The following is a 16,635-nucleotide window of genomic DNA, read 5'->3' as shown; positions in this document are numbered from 1 at the left end:
GGTTGGAATTGGGGGTTAAATCACCAAAAATGATTCCCGGGCGCAGCCACCGCTGCTGCTCACTGCTCCCCTCACCTCCCAGGTGGTGAAGGTGATGGGTCAAATGCAGAGGGTAATCTCACCACACCGTGTGTGTGTGTGTGTGTGTGTGTGTGTGTGTGTGTGTGTGTGTGTGTGTGTGTGTGTGTGTGTGTGTGTGACAATCATTGGTACTTTAACTTTACTTGTGTACTGACTGCGACAATGCTGACACTCCTCTTATTAATATATTTGTTAATTTAAAGTAATTGCTTACTTTCTGCTGTAACATGGTTCCGTCTACAATTCTTAGTTTACTAAGTACTTAGTTATTGGTGTCGTTTAAAGCTAGCCTAGCTTAGCTATTACATGCCTACTCCTGGCTTGCTCTGTGTAACATATTTAGCCTTGTCCTGCAGTGATAATGATATTTGATAATGGTACTTAAGATACTAAGAAAGGCTGTTTATTCGCCGTAATGGAGGTGATTATTAGTCTAGGGCAGCGGCTGCACAATGTGTATGGAGACAGTTATTTAGCTGCTCGCCGACTCTCAGCCAGAGAGGATCGGTGTTTGTGATCAGCATTGAAAAGCATTACTTAGCTAATTACTGCCTTATTCACACTTTTTCCCCAATAATAGGCCGATACCATCCGGTGGCCGATCGATCTGCATATCCTTTATAGGAATGTATACAGCACAAATGAAGTAGGCTAGCTCTGCAACAACAAAAAAGCCTTACCTGTCCCTATTGTTTCCAGCGTCCACTGAAGTGGCAACAGCTTAAAGAGTTCACTATTAATGATGCATTGCCTCATAACAGTTAGAGTAGATGGTTTTCACTGTTTTTGATGCTGCTGTCATTGCTGGTATCTGCTCGACGAGCAAGTAGTTTAAAACATAGACGCTGGGATTACTTCTGCAGCAGAGGTCACTAAATAAATCTGTTATTATTATTATTGTAGTCCACGACGGTGGTTCCGCCTTTCTGTACAGCAGCTTTGCAAACATGCATTGCATTCAGCTTTCTTGTTTTGCATTGAAACTTAACCTCAAAGTTCCGTGTTTGGTTCAATGCTCATCATGCTGCCTTCATTCTTTGGGGCATCAGAAATAGCCCCGAATGAAGGCACCTCTCGCAACATATTTTATGATTGAAGTTAAGAAACCAATTTGTTCAAGTTTTGGGGCTACCGTTTGTGATTTTGTGAACACCATTAAGGTATTTTCAATTTGTAGTTACATATGTTTTTGTTGCACTACTACTTTTTCAGCCTAATGCGAGGAAGGAGGATCTGTTTGGGCGACCCTCTCAGGGTTTGTACTCATCTTCTTACCTGGCAACTAAAGGCCTGGCTGAGGCAAGCGCAGACAGGAACTGCCTGGAGGTAAACTTGGGCTCCTCTCTACCCTCCCCCTCACAGGTATACCACCCATCTTCATTCAAAAATATGTTTGTAGCTGTGTTCTAATAGTTACATGTAATGGAAATAATTTCCTTTCTCTTATGCTCATTGCTCTGGTAAAGCATTAGGAATGTTGGCTAGAAAGACTAATTGATATGATTAGTGGTGTTGCTCACAATTCAAATGAATATTAGAATACAACTTATGCAGCTTAATTATTTTGTGTCCTGTGTAACCATTTCCATTCTTTCATCCTAACTGTTATTTTGACACCTTCAGAATGTTGACCTGAATTTGATTTCCATTAACCACAGGTCCTTCCCACTAAGATGTCTTACTCGGCCAACCTGAAGAATGTAATGAGTATGGAGACTTCTCAGCAAAGCTCTGAGGACCAACCACTAGCAAACCAGGAAATAGAAGCCTCAAAAGCTGGTCCTTCACCCCATGACCTTGCTGCTCAGCTGAAGAGCAGCCTGCTAGCTGAGATTGGCCTCACTGAAAGTGATGGACCTCCTCTCCCGTCATTCAGGTTGCAAACCGTTTGCTAACTAAATATAATTAATGTGCAAAACACTGACATTGTTTAATCGTCACTATTCAGGGACATACCAACATTAAAATGTCTGTGTAATGCTAACATTGTAATAATACTTAGAGGGGTCCTGATACGTTTTCATTTCCGATACGATACAGATATTTACCAGTATGATATCAGCACAAGTTATACTTTGTAGCGTGGAATGATAGAAAGGGCTTGATTAAGTGAAATTACTCAGAACAATGGTAGGTTTGAAAACACTAACCTGTTCAATAATAACCATTGGAATGGATTTATATTTTTAAATTGAAGTGGATTGATAATTGTGGAGTTTTTTGGGGAGATTTAGTGGACAAAATATTTAATTAAGTTAAATACACTTAAGTTGAATGATGTGGGCACGTACTTTACCGCCGCCCAATGACTGACGAGGCTTCACAAAATGTAATTGGCTCTGCTAAAAATACCTCAAAAAGCTATGGACACATTTTGATTAAACTTTCAGGAAATGTCAGAAATGGGATAAGGAACAAGTGATTAAATTATGGGGGTGATTTGTATCTTTTTGCTATTGGGAGGTAGGGCGTGGTGGTCTGTGCTCTTAATATGCATCAATAACTGACACTTCCTTTATTAACAAATGTGGTGTATTAGACTGCAATGTTGTCATTACAAATGTTTAGATTGTGTGCTATTGTCAGCTTAGCTGTTGTGTAGTTGCTACCTCCAATTTGCCTATAGCCTACAATGTTTATCTTCTGTAAATGACTTCACTAAAACACATGAAAGAACCAGCCTTGTGTGCTCATTGGAGGACATTTAGATGTTAACTGTCTGTCGAGCTTTGCACAAGTCGAAACACTGATATGAATTTTAGATATAAGCCGATGTAATTTTGCTGGTATCGGACTGGGACACCCTTAATGATAACTAGCTATTCCATGTGGTAACATTGAATGTATTTATTATATGGTAATTGACTAAACGTTGATGCCCCTTGTTGCCTTACTGTGTGCAGACCTCACTGTAGTTTCATGGGGATGATGATCTCACATGACATGCTGCTTGGACGCTGGCGTCTTTCATTGGAACTTTTTGGTCGTGTCTTCATGGAGGATGTTGGAGCTGAGCCAGGATCGGTAATTTTTGTAATATTTTGGTCTCGTTATTTAGCCAAGTAAAAGAGCAAAAATGTATACAACAATATACATGTCTTGAGAGTGTCAAAACTAGACATTTTCATATTTTGTAAAGTCAGAAATGTTCATTAGTTTGTACCAGTAGTCATAAAGTTGTGGCCATTCAGTGTAACTTTCCAAGTTAATCATGTGTGTCTTTTCCTTTTTTGTTTCTTTCTTTTTTTAGATCCTCACTGAGCTTGGTGGCTTTGAGGTGAAAGAATCAAAGTTCCGTCGAGAAATGGAGAAGTTAAGAAATCTGCAATCCCGAGACTTGGCCTTGGAAGTTGATAGGGATAGAGACCAACTAATACAACAGACTATGCGTCAGCTCAACACTCACTTTGGCAGACGCTGCACTACCACCCCGATGGCTGTACACAGAGTAAAAGTCACCTTTAAAGATGAGCCTGGAGAGGGCAGTGGTGTGGCCCGCAGCTTCTACACAGCCATTGCGCTGGCACTCCTTTCTAATGACAAGCTTCCCAATTTGGACTGCGTCCAGAGTGTCAGCAAGGGCATGCAGGCCAGCAGTACGTGTCATCACGATTACAATTCAAGTATGAAATTACAAAGAAACTATACTGTATTTTTGGAACTTGACTTCAATCTTGCAAACTGATAATTTAATTTAAGATTTCAAATGAAAACATACTTCAAAGTAAACCTTTTGTGTGTTATGTAGACCTAATGCAGCGTTTGAGAAACAGAGACCGGGAAAGGGAAAGGAGAAGTGGAGGTCTAAGGGCTGGATCCAGGAGGGATCGAGACAGGTGAACTCCCAACTATACATGTTCCTCTTTTTAAATAAGCCAACAATGTGGCTTTTGCTAGATAATACTGTCAATGTATTGTCTGTCTTGGTATTTTCCAGAGACTCTCGGAGACAACTGTCCATAGACACAAGGCCGTTCAGGCCATCATCTGAGGGCAACCCCAGTGATGAGCCAGACCCTCTGCCTGCCCACAGACAAGCCTTGGGAGAAAGACTCTATCCGCGTGTTCATGCAATGCAACCGGTAGGGTATAAGCGCCTGTGTTCATTTATGGTAATGGTAATAGTTCAGTTGGTTCTAAACATGCTTATATTAAGGAACATAACAAAATGAACAAAGATACGTTATTTAAATACATTTGATAATTTCCCACAATTCACCTTGATCTCTCACGGCACACCGCTTTAGAAGAACTATGTTTAGTTAATGCAATTCATTTGACAGTAGTTTATCAACAAGGACGTGAAAGCTTAATGTATTAAACTCATTTGTGTGCCTTTATTTTCATATGATGACTCGTAGACTATACTAAGACTTGCTGTTCTGTCTTTGCAGGCTTTTGCTAGTAAAATTACAGGCATGTTGCTGGAGCTGTCCCCTGCGCAACTATTGCTGCTGTTGGCCAGTGAGGATTCTCTCAGAGCCAGAGTAGAAGAGGCTATGGAGCTGCTCATTGCACATGGAAGGTTAGAATACATTTAGCAGACCAGCTAAGCCTAGCAACCAGCACTCACTGTTTACTGTATTACACCACATACTTTTTACGGTAGTTGGTTGTTTATATTTTACTTTTTTTTTTTCTTCTTTCTCTCTCTCAAAAAACATTACTATCTCTTAAGGCAGGCATGGGCAATTTTACTGCCCGAGTGCCATGTGTACAAAATCTGGCAAGACACGGCAACGCACTGCATTTTTTCAATAAAAGCGTGTTTGTCTTTTTTGTTTTGAGCCGTTTAAAAAGCATAATGTTTAAAACACATTTTATTAAAGCATATTATTTGTCCAGTCATTGTGTTAAAACTTGAAAATTATCTGTGTAGGGTACACTTACTAATGATGAAAAATTGTTAAGCTTTTCAACCCGGCCCTCCTGGCGTCTCCAAATTATTTTTTTTAAAACCTTTACCATTAAAACTGGAGCCGCCAATATGATATGCAGTGCATTTTTCAAATTACAGTAAGTCTTGAACTATAGAGAGTATTCCAATGGCTGGAGTCTGCACTATTGAGTGAGACACGGGTTATTACGGTAATCTACGTCACATCAGCTCCAGAAGCAGACAAAGCAAAAAGCAGAGTGGGCGGAGTTAGATTACAGCAGCCAGCCTAAGAGGTTATATAATATGTTATAACATGTCGTGGTCGAGTCCTCAATTACAGAATGATTAGCAGGCTGAATATTACATTTTATTGATAAATAGAAAAGGTTCAAACATTGCCATGCAGCTATATGAAGACCATTAACTTGTACAATATGTGATGTACAGAATATCAGCATTTATTCAGGTAGAAATATCACATTACATTAGCAAACATCTTTAATAATCAAAGCATGATCGTAAAAATCTACATTTTGTGTTATTAATGCATGAAACTGCTATCGTAACATGGAAGTGTAGCTCCTTCAATTAATGCAAGTGCTTCTAAAGTAGGAATACAAATGTAGTATTCCAACAAAATACAAAATCTGGCAAGACACGGCAACGCACTGCATTTTTTCAATAAAAGCGTGTTTGTCTTTTTTGTTTTGAGCCGTTTAAAAAGCATAATGTTTAAAACACATTTTATTAAAGCAAATTATTAGTCCAGTCATTGTGTTAAAACTTGAAAATTATCTGTCTAGGGTACACTTACGGTACTAATGATGAAAAATTGTATCGTATTAATCATGATTAATTTTGAGTTGACTGAACAATGCGATTATTGCGATTCAATATTTTAATTGTTTGACAGCACTATACTAAGGCTGTCAAACGATTAATTTTTTAATCAGATAAATCACACTCTAATTCTGTGATTAATCACAGGTTATTTGCTTGCATGAATAACATTTTCTTATTAAAAAAAACCTATTTGTAAACAAATGCAATTTTGTAGTCAGAATGTCATACGGAAACGTTTTCTAAATGTTTTACTGAACTGCAAATCATTGATTTGTTCAAAACTTGGTGACAGTAAGTACAGTAAGAATTAAGTGCACGTTTTTTGTCTTAAATAGAAATATTTCCTGCTTTATAAAAAAGAAACATATTTCTTTAACAGGGGTGTGTCCTGCTTAACTTAAAACAGAATACATTCATTGTGCAGCTTTATGATAGAGCAGGTCTCCAACTTTCATCACTATGAAAACTACTGTGACAAAAAGAGGTGAGATATTTGTTTAACGAATATGACTGGGAACATTTCAATTGTGCTTTATTTATGAAGGAAATCTCCTTTCACTGAGATTATTGTATTTATGTTGTGTAATTTATCATTAAATAAAAGCATCACACACACTTGTAGCTCATTAAAGTGGAATAAATGACATACTACTAACAGTTGAAGCCACATACCTCTTTTCTTCTACCAAAGGGTGCAAACTGGATGTGTAATATCCTCATTGCAACCTCATTGTCACTGAACTCAATGGCAAAACAAACATCCTTTGCTGTTGCTATGTATAATATAAAGTAGCATATATTTCTAACTAGAGTTGTTCCAATATTAATATTTTGGTACCAGTACCAAAATGTATTTAGATACATTGGATAAAAAATAAAGTGGCCCACAAAACATTTCATTATTGGCTTTATTTGAACAAAAAATTATACATGATACATACATTTATGATACATTAAACATACATTTTTTATTGCAATCAAATACGAATTTTGGCAATAAATAAGTAATAGTAAACATACCAGACAACTTCTCTTTTAGTAGTTAGTAAGCAAACAAAGGCTCCTAATTGGCTGCTGACGTATGCAGTAACATATTGTAATTTTATGATTGTATTATTTTGTCAAAATTATGAGGGACAAGCGGTAGAAAATTTATTATTCTATTTGTTCATTTACTGTTAATATCTGCTTACTTTTTATTTTAACATGTACTATCTATACTTCTGTTCAAATGTAATTATCACTTATTCTTCTCTTTGATCCTTTACATAAGTCTTGGTTGATACTATAAATTTAGGTATAAATCAAATACCAAGTAGTTATAGGGTCTTACATTGGTCATAATTAAAGTTCTCCTGTGTCCTGGGATTGAATTAATGGGTTTATAAACAATGAGAAAGATAAAAGATTTTGTGATAATAAAAATATCGACGTAATCATTATAGTATCAACTATGTATGGCTCTTGTACTTGGTGTCATTACAGACGATGTCTGTATGTACCGGTAGACCCACTCATGGCATTTGTTTATATTCAGGAGCGCTAGCTTGCTATTAGCAGTTAGCTATTGTATCCTCCTACAGTGTGGTGAAGCATGTTTAGCTATTTCTTGTCCTGCAGGGATGATATTTGTAAGAAACGTAGTTTGTGTCGCCATGAAGGCGAGGATTATTGATTTAGAAGTAGCTAAAACACTACCGACTGCGGATGGACGTTAGCTGCTAGCTAGTTAACAAGAGCAAGAGCTAAGCACCTCTTGCAGAGCGGTGCTTCAGTGTTTATGGCTTCAACTTTATCGTTAGTTTTTAAGCCAACATGCATCCATTCTTCCTTTTCTATCTCCACACTGTTTCTGTGTGCGTTGCCTAACATGCGCCCCTGCTCGTTTTTACCAGCATTGTACCCGGCGGAGGTAAAAAATACCAGTATTTTTCAGAAGCAGTATAGTACCATTTTTTATTCATTAGTACTGCAGTGCTTTATTCGTACCGTTATACCGTACAACCTTAGTTTTTTTTTAACAAGTAGATGCCATATGGAAACACTAAAAACTCCAGCGTGGATGACGGGCAGAAGACAGTCGATGCGGAGCCACGTAAATAAGACCGCCCACAAAATGACGTATCCTGAAGAGACAGTCAGAAAGTAGTTTGAAGATATTCTGTAAAACAAAATCTATTAGGGATGTAACAATATCAAAATCTCACAGTATGACATTGTCTTGGTATTAACGTCACGGTACAACATTATTTTGGTATATGTCCAAATTTAATAAGACTTGGTAAAAATGCCATAGTGTGTAAAATGAATTATCAGTAATGTTTAGGATAAACACTTACTGTAATTGAACAAAAACATAATGCTCAAATGTAATCATATATATTACTACAAACATTTTAAGTGCAAAGAATTGTCTAAGAACATCCATTGTTTTAAGAAAATATTTTTAAAAACACTTATAGTTGAGTGTCTCTAAAGTGATAATGTAAACATCCAGCATAATAAGTGTAAAAAACAATGTTCAGTTTAGTGTCTTTTGAGTTTTACTTTCAGAGATGTAGTGTTTGGAAAATGCTGTTTCTCTGAAAAGTTAGCTGCCAATTTCACTTCTATAAATGTAAATACATTACAAATTGATGTTTAGCCTCGCTGCTTCCAATATCTTTTCGGGGTGATGGTTTATCAAGTAGCTTCCCATATTACTCTTATTCCCCATGGTGTGCAATGTCGGCCTCTCACTGAGTGCTTTTCCTGAGCGCCGTGACCACCTGTCTGCTTGGAATTGCTTGAGATGAAGGTGGTGCGCTTTCCTTTGCAGTACGCAGACTTTACTAGCTTAGCCAAAGAGGTTATGTTTTCGCCAGGTTGTCTCTTTTAGCAACATAACTCAAAAATGTATGAATGTATTTTGATATTTTCAGGAAATATCCCAAAAAAACATTATTTTTATCTGCTATGAGCACACGCCTCCTGCAGGCTTCCTCTTTTTCTCCCCTTTACAGCGTTCCACCTTGCCAGTCCTGCGCTGCGCTTCGCAGAGGATTAAGGGAGATGTAGTTTTTCAGACTAGCCAATGCAAAAGTACCAAAAAAAACTACACTCAACCAAGTTTTTGATACCGTCACATGTCACTGCATTATTGCGAGGATTTTGAAACCACAACCACAACTCGTTGCATTCCTATAATTTATGCTAAACCAGGGGTCGGCAACCCAAAATGTTGAGCCATATTGGACCAAAAATACAAAAACACATCTGTCTGGAGCCGCAACAAATTAAAAGCCATATTACATACAGAAAGTGTGTCATGAGATATACATTGAATTAAGAGGACTTAAAGGAAACTAAATGACCTCAAATATACCTACAGATGAGGCATAATGATGCAATATGTACATATAGCTAGCCTAAATAGCATGTTAGCATCGATTAGCTTGCAGTCATGCAGTGACCAAATATGCCTGATTAGCACTCCACACAAGTCAATAACATCAACAAAACTCACCTTTGTGCATTCATGCACAACGTTAAAAGTTTGGTGGACAAAATAAGACAGAAAAAGAAGTGGCATAAAACACGTCCTAGAAAGTCGGAGAATGTTATACATGTAAACAAACTACGGTGAGTTCAAGGACCGCCAAAATTAGTAGGACAAAATGGCACTCGCCAAATACTCGAATCAGTGAAGCATGTTTAATGTGCTTTATAAGAATTAGGGAGGTTTGTGTCATGTTTGTCCTCCTACAGAAACCATATTAAAACAAAAAATATTTTTTTTCCCCTCATCTTTTTCCATTTTTCATACATTTTTGAAAAAGCTCCAGAGAGCCACTAGGGCGGCGCTAAAGAGCCGCTGGTTGCCGACCCCTGTGCTAAACCATCAAATAATCACTGTAACGTGTTATGTAGACTTTAAGGAAGTGGTAAATGTAGAAGAAAAAAAATCATAATATGACCACTTTAAGTCTGCCACACTTTTCTAGTGTGAGCACAGCACACTAATCACTTCCCCAATCGCTTCTTGCAGGTTGTTAATGGTAAAGATTACCTGTTGGCACAATTCATCATGGAAATAAAATATGAGGACTCAAAAAAATTCCAAAAGTCAAAGCTGCAGCATACTCACACGCCTTTGTCTACATTTGTTTGCATGACAACATGTCACTTAATAATTGCAACTACTCCACTGTCAATTACATGCTTCACCACACTGTAGGAGGATACAAACAGGCTTTGGCCTCCAAAGCAGTGTGTGCGCACTCCAACAAGGGGCCTGTAAAGGGAAGGGAATTACACTCAACTCCAAAACATTACAAATGGGCGTCTAGTGAGATTTTATTTACGTGTAAAAGAACTTAAACATTAGTTTATTACTTATTAATTTGAGTATTTCAAAAATGTTAACCACTGTTAAGTGTGACCAAACATGAACTCCTTCTATCCATTGTCTTCTACAGGGAAAATGGTGCTGACAGTATACTGGATCTGGGTCTTCTGGAAGCTCCAGAGAAAGCACAAGTAAACCCAATATCTTATGTTTCCTGATATTCGTACTAGAATATTATAGAATAACCTTTATCATTGCACTGGAGGCGCTATAATTCAATCAAGTAAAATGGATTTCTGTTCAGGCTCCAGATTGACAGATATTCAATTCATATAAGATGTTTTGTTTACATTTGGACCTGAGGCTATTGAATCTTTGTGCTGCCATGACCCATATTCCAATTGTACCACTTGGTAGCAAAACAACTATTGCCTCTTATACCATGCAGTATACATCCAGCCTTAGACAGTCATGGCTAGCAAATGTTAGCATACAATTATATTCCTGTACCTGTTTTTTTTGTGTGTATAATTGTATATTTTGTATGGTTATAGCAACTGGAGAACCGGAAGCGCCATGGTTCAACCCGCAGTGTGGTGGACATGGAGCTCGATGACCCAGACGATGGGGATGACAACGCACCCCTCTTCTATCAGCCTGGCAAGCGGGGCTTCTACTCCCCTCGGCCCGGAAAGAACACAGAAGCCAGATTAAACTGCTTCCGCAACATCGGCAGGTAATGAACTATCCTTGCTGGTCATAGGAGAGATTCTGTTACTCAAGCATAACATTTGCGTTGGTTTTTTTTAACATAACAATTGTTTTCATTTTAGGATATTAGGGTTGTGTCTTCTTCAGAATGAGCTCTGTCCAATAACGTTAAACAGACACGTTATCAAGGTCTTGCTCGGAAGGAAGGTAGGAAATAACATCTTCCAAGGATGTATCGTAAAAAAATGGCCGTATTTAAAGCTGCTGTCATACGTTGCAGGTGAACTGGCACGACTTTGCATTTTTCGACCCTGTCATGTACGAAAGTCTGCGGCAGCTTATTCGCCATTCACTGGCCGGTGAAGCAGACGCAGTATTCGCTGCTATGGACTTGGCCTTTGCTATTGACCTCTGCAAAGAGGAAGGAGCTGGACAGGTAATGACCTAAACTGCCAATACAGTCAATACTCAAAAAACTATCTCAAATCGTCTCCTTTTAAAGGGGAACATTATCACAATTTCAGAAGGGTTAAAACCGTTAAAAATCAGTTCCCAGTGGCTTATTTTATTTTTCGAAGTTTTTTTTTCAAAATTTTACCCATCACGCAATATCCCTAAAAAAAAGCTTCAAAGTGCCTGATTTTAACCATCGTTATATACACCCGTCCATTTTCCTGTGACGTCACATAGTGATGCCAATACAAACAAACATGGCGGAAAGAACAGCAAGGTATAGCGACATTAGCTCGGATTCAGACTCGGATTTCAGCGGCTTAAGCGATTCAACAGATTACGCATGTATTGCAACGGATGGTTGTAGTGTGGAGGCAGGTAGCGAAAACGAAATTGAAGAAGAAACTGAAGCTATTGAGCCATATCGGTTTGAACCGTATGCAAGCGAAACCGACGAAAACGACACGACAGCCAGCGACACGGGAGAAAGCGAGGACGAATTCGGCGATCGCCTTCTAACCAACGATTGGTATGTGTTTGTTTGGCATTAAAGCAAACTAACAACTATGAACTAGGTTTACAGCATATGAAATACATTTGGCAACAACATGCACTTTGAGAGTGCAGACAGCCCATTTCAGGCGCGCTAAGAACATATATTTTTCCACGATTTCAGCATTTTAAATGTGCTGTTTTTGTCCAGTAAGATACATACTAGCCTACAGTTACAGCTGAAGTGACCGATTAAAAAGATTTTAACTATTTTTTGTCATTTTTCCATGTGTAATCAATCTTCACTGGAAAAAATGGCATCCCTTCATCACTGAAACTATCTGTTTTTCTGGCACCATTATTAAATCAGTGGGTGATTGCTTTTGGGTGATTTATTAATTGCAAGTACTGGCTCAATCTGGACATTTGAACAGCCTTCGCATATTCGTTCCTTTCTGCCTCGATTGTGGTTAATAAATAATAAATAATAAATAAATAAGTACATCTCGAAATCACCAGTTCAATTCAAAATGTTGTCAAGATAGTGTTTGTATTGTGTGTTCGTCTTGCCTTCTCAGTGCATTCGAAAGAGTAAATTAAAATATTATTTTACGATTATCAGGTGTCCCTGAATAGCTCACACACTCCGGCAGATTCAATGGGGGTCTGGCGGAAGATTTCTTTGACTTTATCGTTGGAAATGCATCCGCTTAGAGTGTCGCAGGATATCCACACATTCTTGCCACCTCTGTCGTAGCATAGCTTTCGTCGGTAAAGTGTGCGGAACAAACGACTGACCATTTCGTCGGCTTTCCCCACACCCTCGTATTTTGAACAAATTTCCTCCAATTTCTTGCCACTTTCGCATCTTTGGGCCACTGGTGCAACTTGAATCCGTCCCTGTTCGTGTTGTTACACCCTCCGACAACACACCGACGAGGCATGATGTCTCCAAGGTACGGAAAACAGTCAAAAAACGGAAAATAACAGAGCTGATTTGACTCGGTGTTTGTAATGTGTTTGAGAAAATGGCGGATTGCTTCCCGATGTGACGTCACAACGAGAGCGAATAATAGAAAGGCGTTTAATTCGCCAAAAATCACCCATTTAGAGTTCGGAAATCGGTTAAAAAAAAATATGGTCTTTTTTCTGTAACATCAAGGTATATATTGACGCTTACATAGGTCTGGTGATAATGTTCCCCTTTAAATTAAATTAAATTAAAACAGTCTGCTGCTTAGCAAGAAAATGTGTCATGTGTGTGTGCATGAAGTGTGCTTTTGTGCGCACGCACGCACGCACGCGAGTCCTTGTGACAGTGTGTTGGCAATGTCCCCCGAAAATTGCAGACTTACCGGTAAATCATTGGGATCGCTAATGATAATAAATGATAAATGGGTTGTACTTGTATAGCGCTTTTCTACCTTCAAGGTACTCAAAGCGCTTTGACACTACATCCACATTTACCCATTCACACACACATTCACACACTGATGGAGGGAGCTGCCATGCAAGGCGCTAACCAGCACCCATCAGGAGCAAGGGTGAAGTGTCTTGCTCAGGACACAACGGACATGACGAGGTTGGTAGTAGGTGGGGATTGAACCAGGGACCCTCGGGTCGCGCACGGCCATTCTTCCACTGCGCCACGCCGTCCCTAATCACGTGTGAAAACAGCTGCATACATATTTGAGCGCACTTTCAATTCATGAGTTGGAATAAATAATAAGAAACAGAGGTTTTAAATTAAAATTTTAACTATACCGTAGGTTACTATAACTTTCTTTATACAGTTCTGATGGTAGTGTAGTAATAGCTATTTATCTAGATATGATAGACTTTTACATAACACTACACTCGTAAATGTATACATATGTTGTCATAAATATAGTATGTAGATATAGATAACACAAATGATTTTTTTATGAAAAGTGTTGTTACGGTTTTACAGACCACTTGGACCTAATTTGTAAAACCGAGGTCCCACTGTATTTACAATCTAAATCACAAGATGAACTTTAAAGTAAAAAAAGATACAAATTGTACCACGTGCGACTTTGGAGGGTCCACAATATATGACATTGACTGTTCCTCTTGGTTCAGGTGGAGCTTCTTTCTGGTGGGGTCAACATGCCAGTAACTCCCCTCAATGTGTACGAGTATGTTCGAAAGTATGCAGAGCACAGAATGTTGGTGGTGCCTGAGCAACCTCTCCACGTGAGTCCATCGACTTTCTCTTGGCGGTGAACACACCTGACGTACAGTATTCTAATTGAATCATGTACTCACAAGCGTTATGTTTTATGTCTATCCAAGGCAATGAGGAAGGGTCTGCTGGATGTTCTTCCTAAGAATGCCCTTGAAGACCTGACTGCTGAGGACTTCAGGTTGCTGGTCAATGGTTGCGGCGAGGTCAACGTGCAGATGCTCATTAGCTTCACCTCCTTCAATGATGAGTCTGGTATGGCTGTCTAGATTTTCATCTGCTAATTATCTAAGTATACAATACTTATTTGTTAAGACAGTATAATACTAAGCCAAAACTGGTACTCTAACAGGGGAAAATGCTGACAAACTACTGCAGTTTAAGCGCTGGTTCTGGTCTATCGTTGAAAAGATGAGCATGACTGAGCGGCAAGATCTGGTAAGATTGGGTCTTTGTGAAACGACCTCTGCTTCTGCCTCGACCCAGTAGCAAATTTTAAATTTTCTGATCATCAGGTATACTTCTGGACGTCCAGCCCTTCCCTGCCAGCCAGCGAAGAGGGCTTTCAGCCTATGCCCTCCATTACTATCCGGCCTCCAGACGACCAGCACCTCCCTACAGCAAATACATGCATCTCGCGCCTCTACGTGCCACTGTATTCTTCAAAACAGATACTTAAACAGAAACTCCTGTTAGCCATTAAGACCAAGAACTTTGGTTTTGTGTAGAGGCTCAACAGAAAAGAGTTTTAAAAAATGAAAAAAGAAAAAAAAGTAAAACATGTTTACTGTTGTGTAATATTTACTTAGCTCCATTTTGTAGATTTATTTTTTGTCTATACAATTTTATTAAATTTGACATACTGTCGCTATCTCCCCAACGATGTGTTGTGAACACAAACTTGTTATTTTTATTTCAATTTTTATTGTTTATTTTTCTTTTTGTGTTCATGAAAAATATGTATACAGTCCAGAACATTCCTGCATTGGCACTGTAAAATGTAAAGCCCACAGCTCTGCTCTATTGACTTAAACATTTGCTTCCCATAAATTTGGTTTGACAGAAAGCTGTCTGCCGAAACCCAGCCAAAGATGACGGCAGTAGAGGTATTTAAAAGAAGACGCACTGTGATTATAATTTTCCTTCCCCAGAAAAGTACTATCACTGACAGTTCACTGCTGCCTTTCTGGGAAATCTTTTTTTTTTTCTTGTACAGGGGGAGTAGGGAATTTCAAAATAAACTTGGATGCAAAATTGAGTCCGTTCTTCATCTTTGACATGACAAATTAGATTGAAATGTGTTACAGGTATCTTAAGATATTAATTGCTGCTATATCAGAATAATAAGCTATTCACAAATCAAACCTTGTGCAGCCTGGGGGTCATTTGCGGTCCGCAGCACATTCTCAAAATACAAAACAAAATAAAAAAGACCAAATGGATGACATGTAATGAGAAGAAACTGCAATGTCGACTAATAACACCAAAGCTGCCAGGCAGGCTGTTTTCTTTTTTCAATTAGTTCACATCAAATATTCCACTTTGAAATATTTTTTGGGGAAAATAATGCATAATAATGTTATTTTATTTTCTTTGGCTCAAAGGGCATGAAATAAAAACTTGACAAATCTGAAGCTGATCTAGAGACTGTGTTGAAAGTACAAATAAAAAAAGAATTATAACATGAGTGCAGCCCTTTTGATACCCATCCTCATTTTAGTGTAATTATTTTTTTGTGCATAGTTTTTGTTTTTGCCATTAAAGAATGTTTTCTTTGACAAAAAGGGCATACCACATTTTTTCTTTTTTTTAACTTCATATAGACATATAAACCTGAAGGTGATCTATTCTACAGATTTAAGCATTGAATAATAGAGATTTATGTATATATTTTACATATATATATATATAGATGTATCTGTATATGGTATCTTTTATATTTAGGTATTCATATATGTATATATTTTATATACATATTGATATATACAGTATGTATGTATACATGTGTGTGTGTATATATATATATATATACATATGTATATGTATTTATATATGTAAATGTATTTATCGTATATAAAACTATCGTGTACCGGTATATAAAACTTTTTTATATAGCACTTTCCATACACAGGCAAGTGGCAAACAGTACTGTACAAAAAAAAATAGAAGAGAATAAAACATACACACGCATTTACACGCACACACAGCACTATTGACAGTAACAAAGCAAACACAAAACATGGCATGGCACTGAGGATTTGAGGAAAAACGCCACCTTTGAGACGTCCACACTGGAGAATAACTAAAATTAACATCTAAAAAAAATAGTATAAAATATGTAAAAGTAAAGTATAAATAATATCAATATTACATTAATAAGTTAATAAAAACAACATTGTGAGAATAGTAGTTAAATTAATAATTAAGATAGTAAACAACACAACAAAATAAAAACAGAGTTTAATGTGATCAGTAAAATGCCTAATTAAAAAGGTGTGTCTTTAGCCTTATTTAAAAACATTCAATGGTCTCTGCAGTCCTTAGACTCTCTGGCAAACTGTTCCACGGGTGGGAGCCATAGTGGCTAAATGTCGCCTCACCGTGGGTCTGTGTTCTGATATTTGGTAAAGCTAAAAGGCAAGT

General features: G+C 37.9%; 1 protein-coding gene across 4 annotated transcripts in view; it reads left to right on the top strand.

Moving 5' to 3' along the window:
- Positions 1 to 15,250, top strand: part of ubr5 (ubiquitin protein ligase E3 component n-recognin 5) — a 69,943-nt gene extending 54,693 nt beyond the window's left edge. For 2 of the 4 annotated variants that reach the window (XM_061948955.2, XM_061948973.2), the window contains exons 44-58: positions 1,294 to 1,443; positions 1,740 to 1,957; positions 2,985 to 3,105; positions 3,332 to 3,677; positions 3,830 to 3,917; positions 4,019 to 4,163; positions 4,476 to 4,606; positions 10,261 to 10,321; positions 10,685 to 10,866; positions 10,964 to 11,048; positions 11,122 to 11,277; positions 13,890 to 14,003; positions 14,103 to 14,247; positions 14,345 to 14,430; positions 14,508 to 15,250. In XM_061948955.2, the coding sequence (XP_061804939.1) occupies positions 1,294 to 1,443; positions 1,740 to 1,957; positions 2,985 to 3,105; positions 3,332 to 3,677; positions 3,830 to 3,917; positions 4,019 to 4,163; positions 4,476 to 4,606; positions 10,261 to 10,321; positions 10,685 to 10,866; positions 10,964 to 11,048; positions 11,122 to 11,277; positions 13,890 to 14,003; positions 14,103 to 14,247; positions 14,345 to 14,430; positions 14,508 to 14,720 (2,241 nt within the window). In that variant the 3' untranslated portion in view covers positions 14,721 to 15,250. Of the gene's footprint in view, positions 1 to 1,293; positions 1,444 to 1,739; positions 1,958 to 2,984; positions 3,106 to 3,331; positions 3,705 to 3,829; positions 3,918 to 4,018; positions 4,164 to 4,475; positions 4,607 to 10,260; positions 10,322 to 10,684; positions 10,867 to 10,963; positions 11,049 to 11,121; positions 11,278 to 13,889; positions 14,004 to 14,102; positions 14,248 to 14,344; positions 14,431 to 14,507 lie in introns of all 4 variants that reach the window. The other 2 variants (XM_061948947.2, XM_061948965.2) reach the window with 1 other exon arrangement.
- The last annotated feature ends 1,385 nt before the right edge of the window (positions 15,251 to 16,635 follow it).

This window comes from Nerophis lumbriciformis, linkage group LG04, assembly GCF_033978685.3.
Source record: "Nerophis lumbriciformis linkage group LG04, RoL_Nlum_v2.1, whole genome shotgun sequence".
Lineage (NCBI taxonomy): Eukaryota > Metazoa > Chordata > Actinopteri > Syngnathiformes > Syngnathidae > Nerophis > Nerophis lumbriciformis.
The sequence above is the reverse complement of the archived record's forward strand: the minus strand, read 5'-3'. Positions and strand labels throughout refer to the sequence as shown.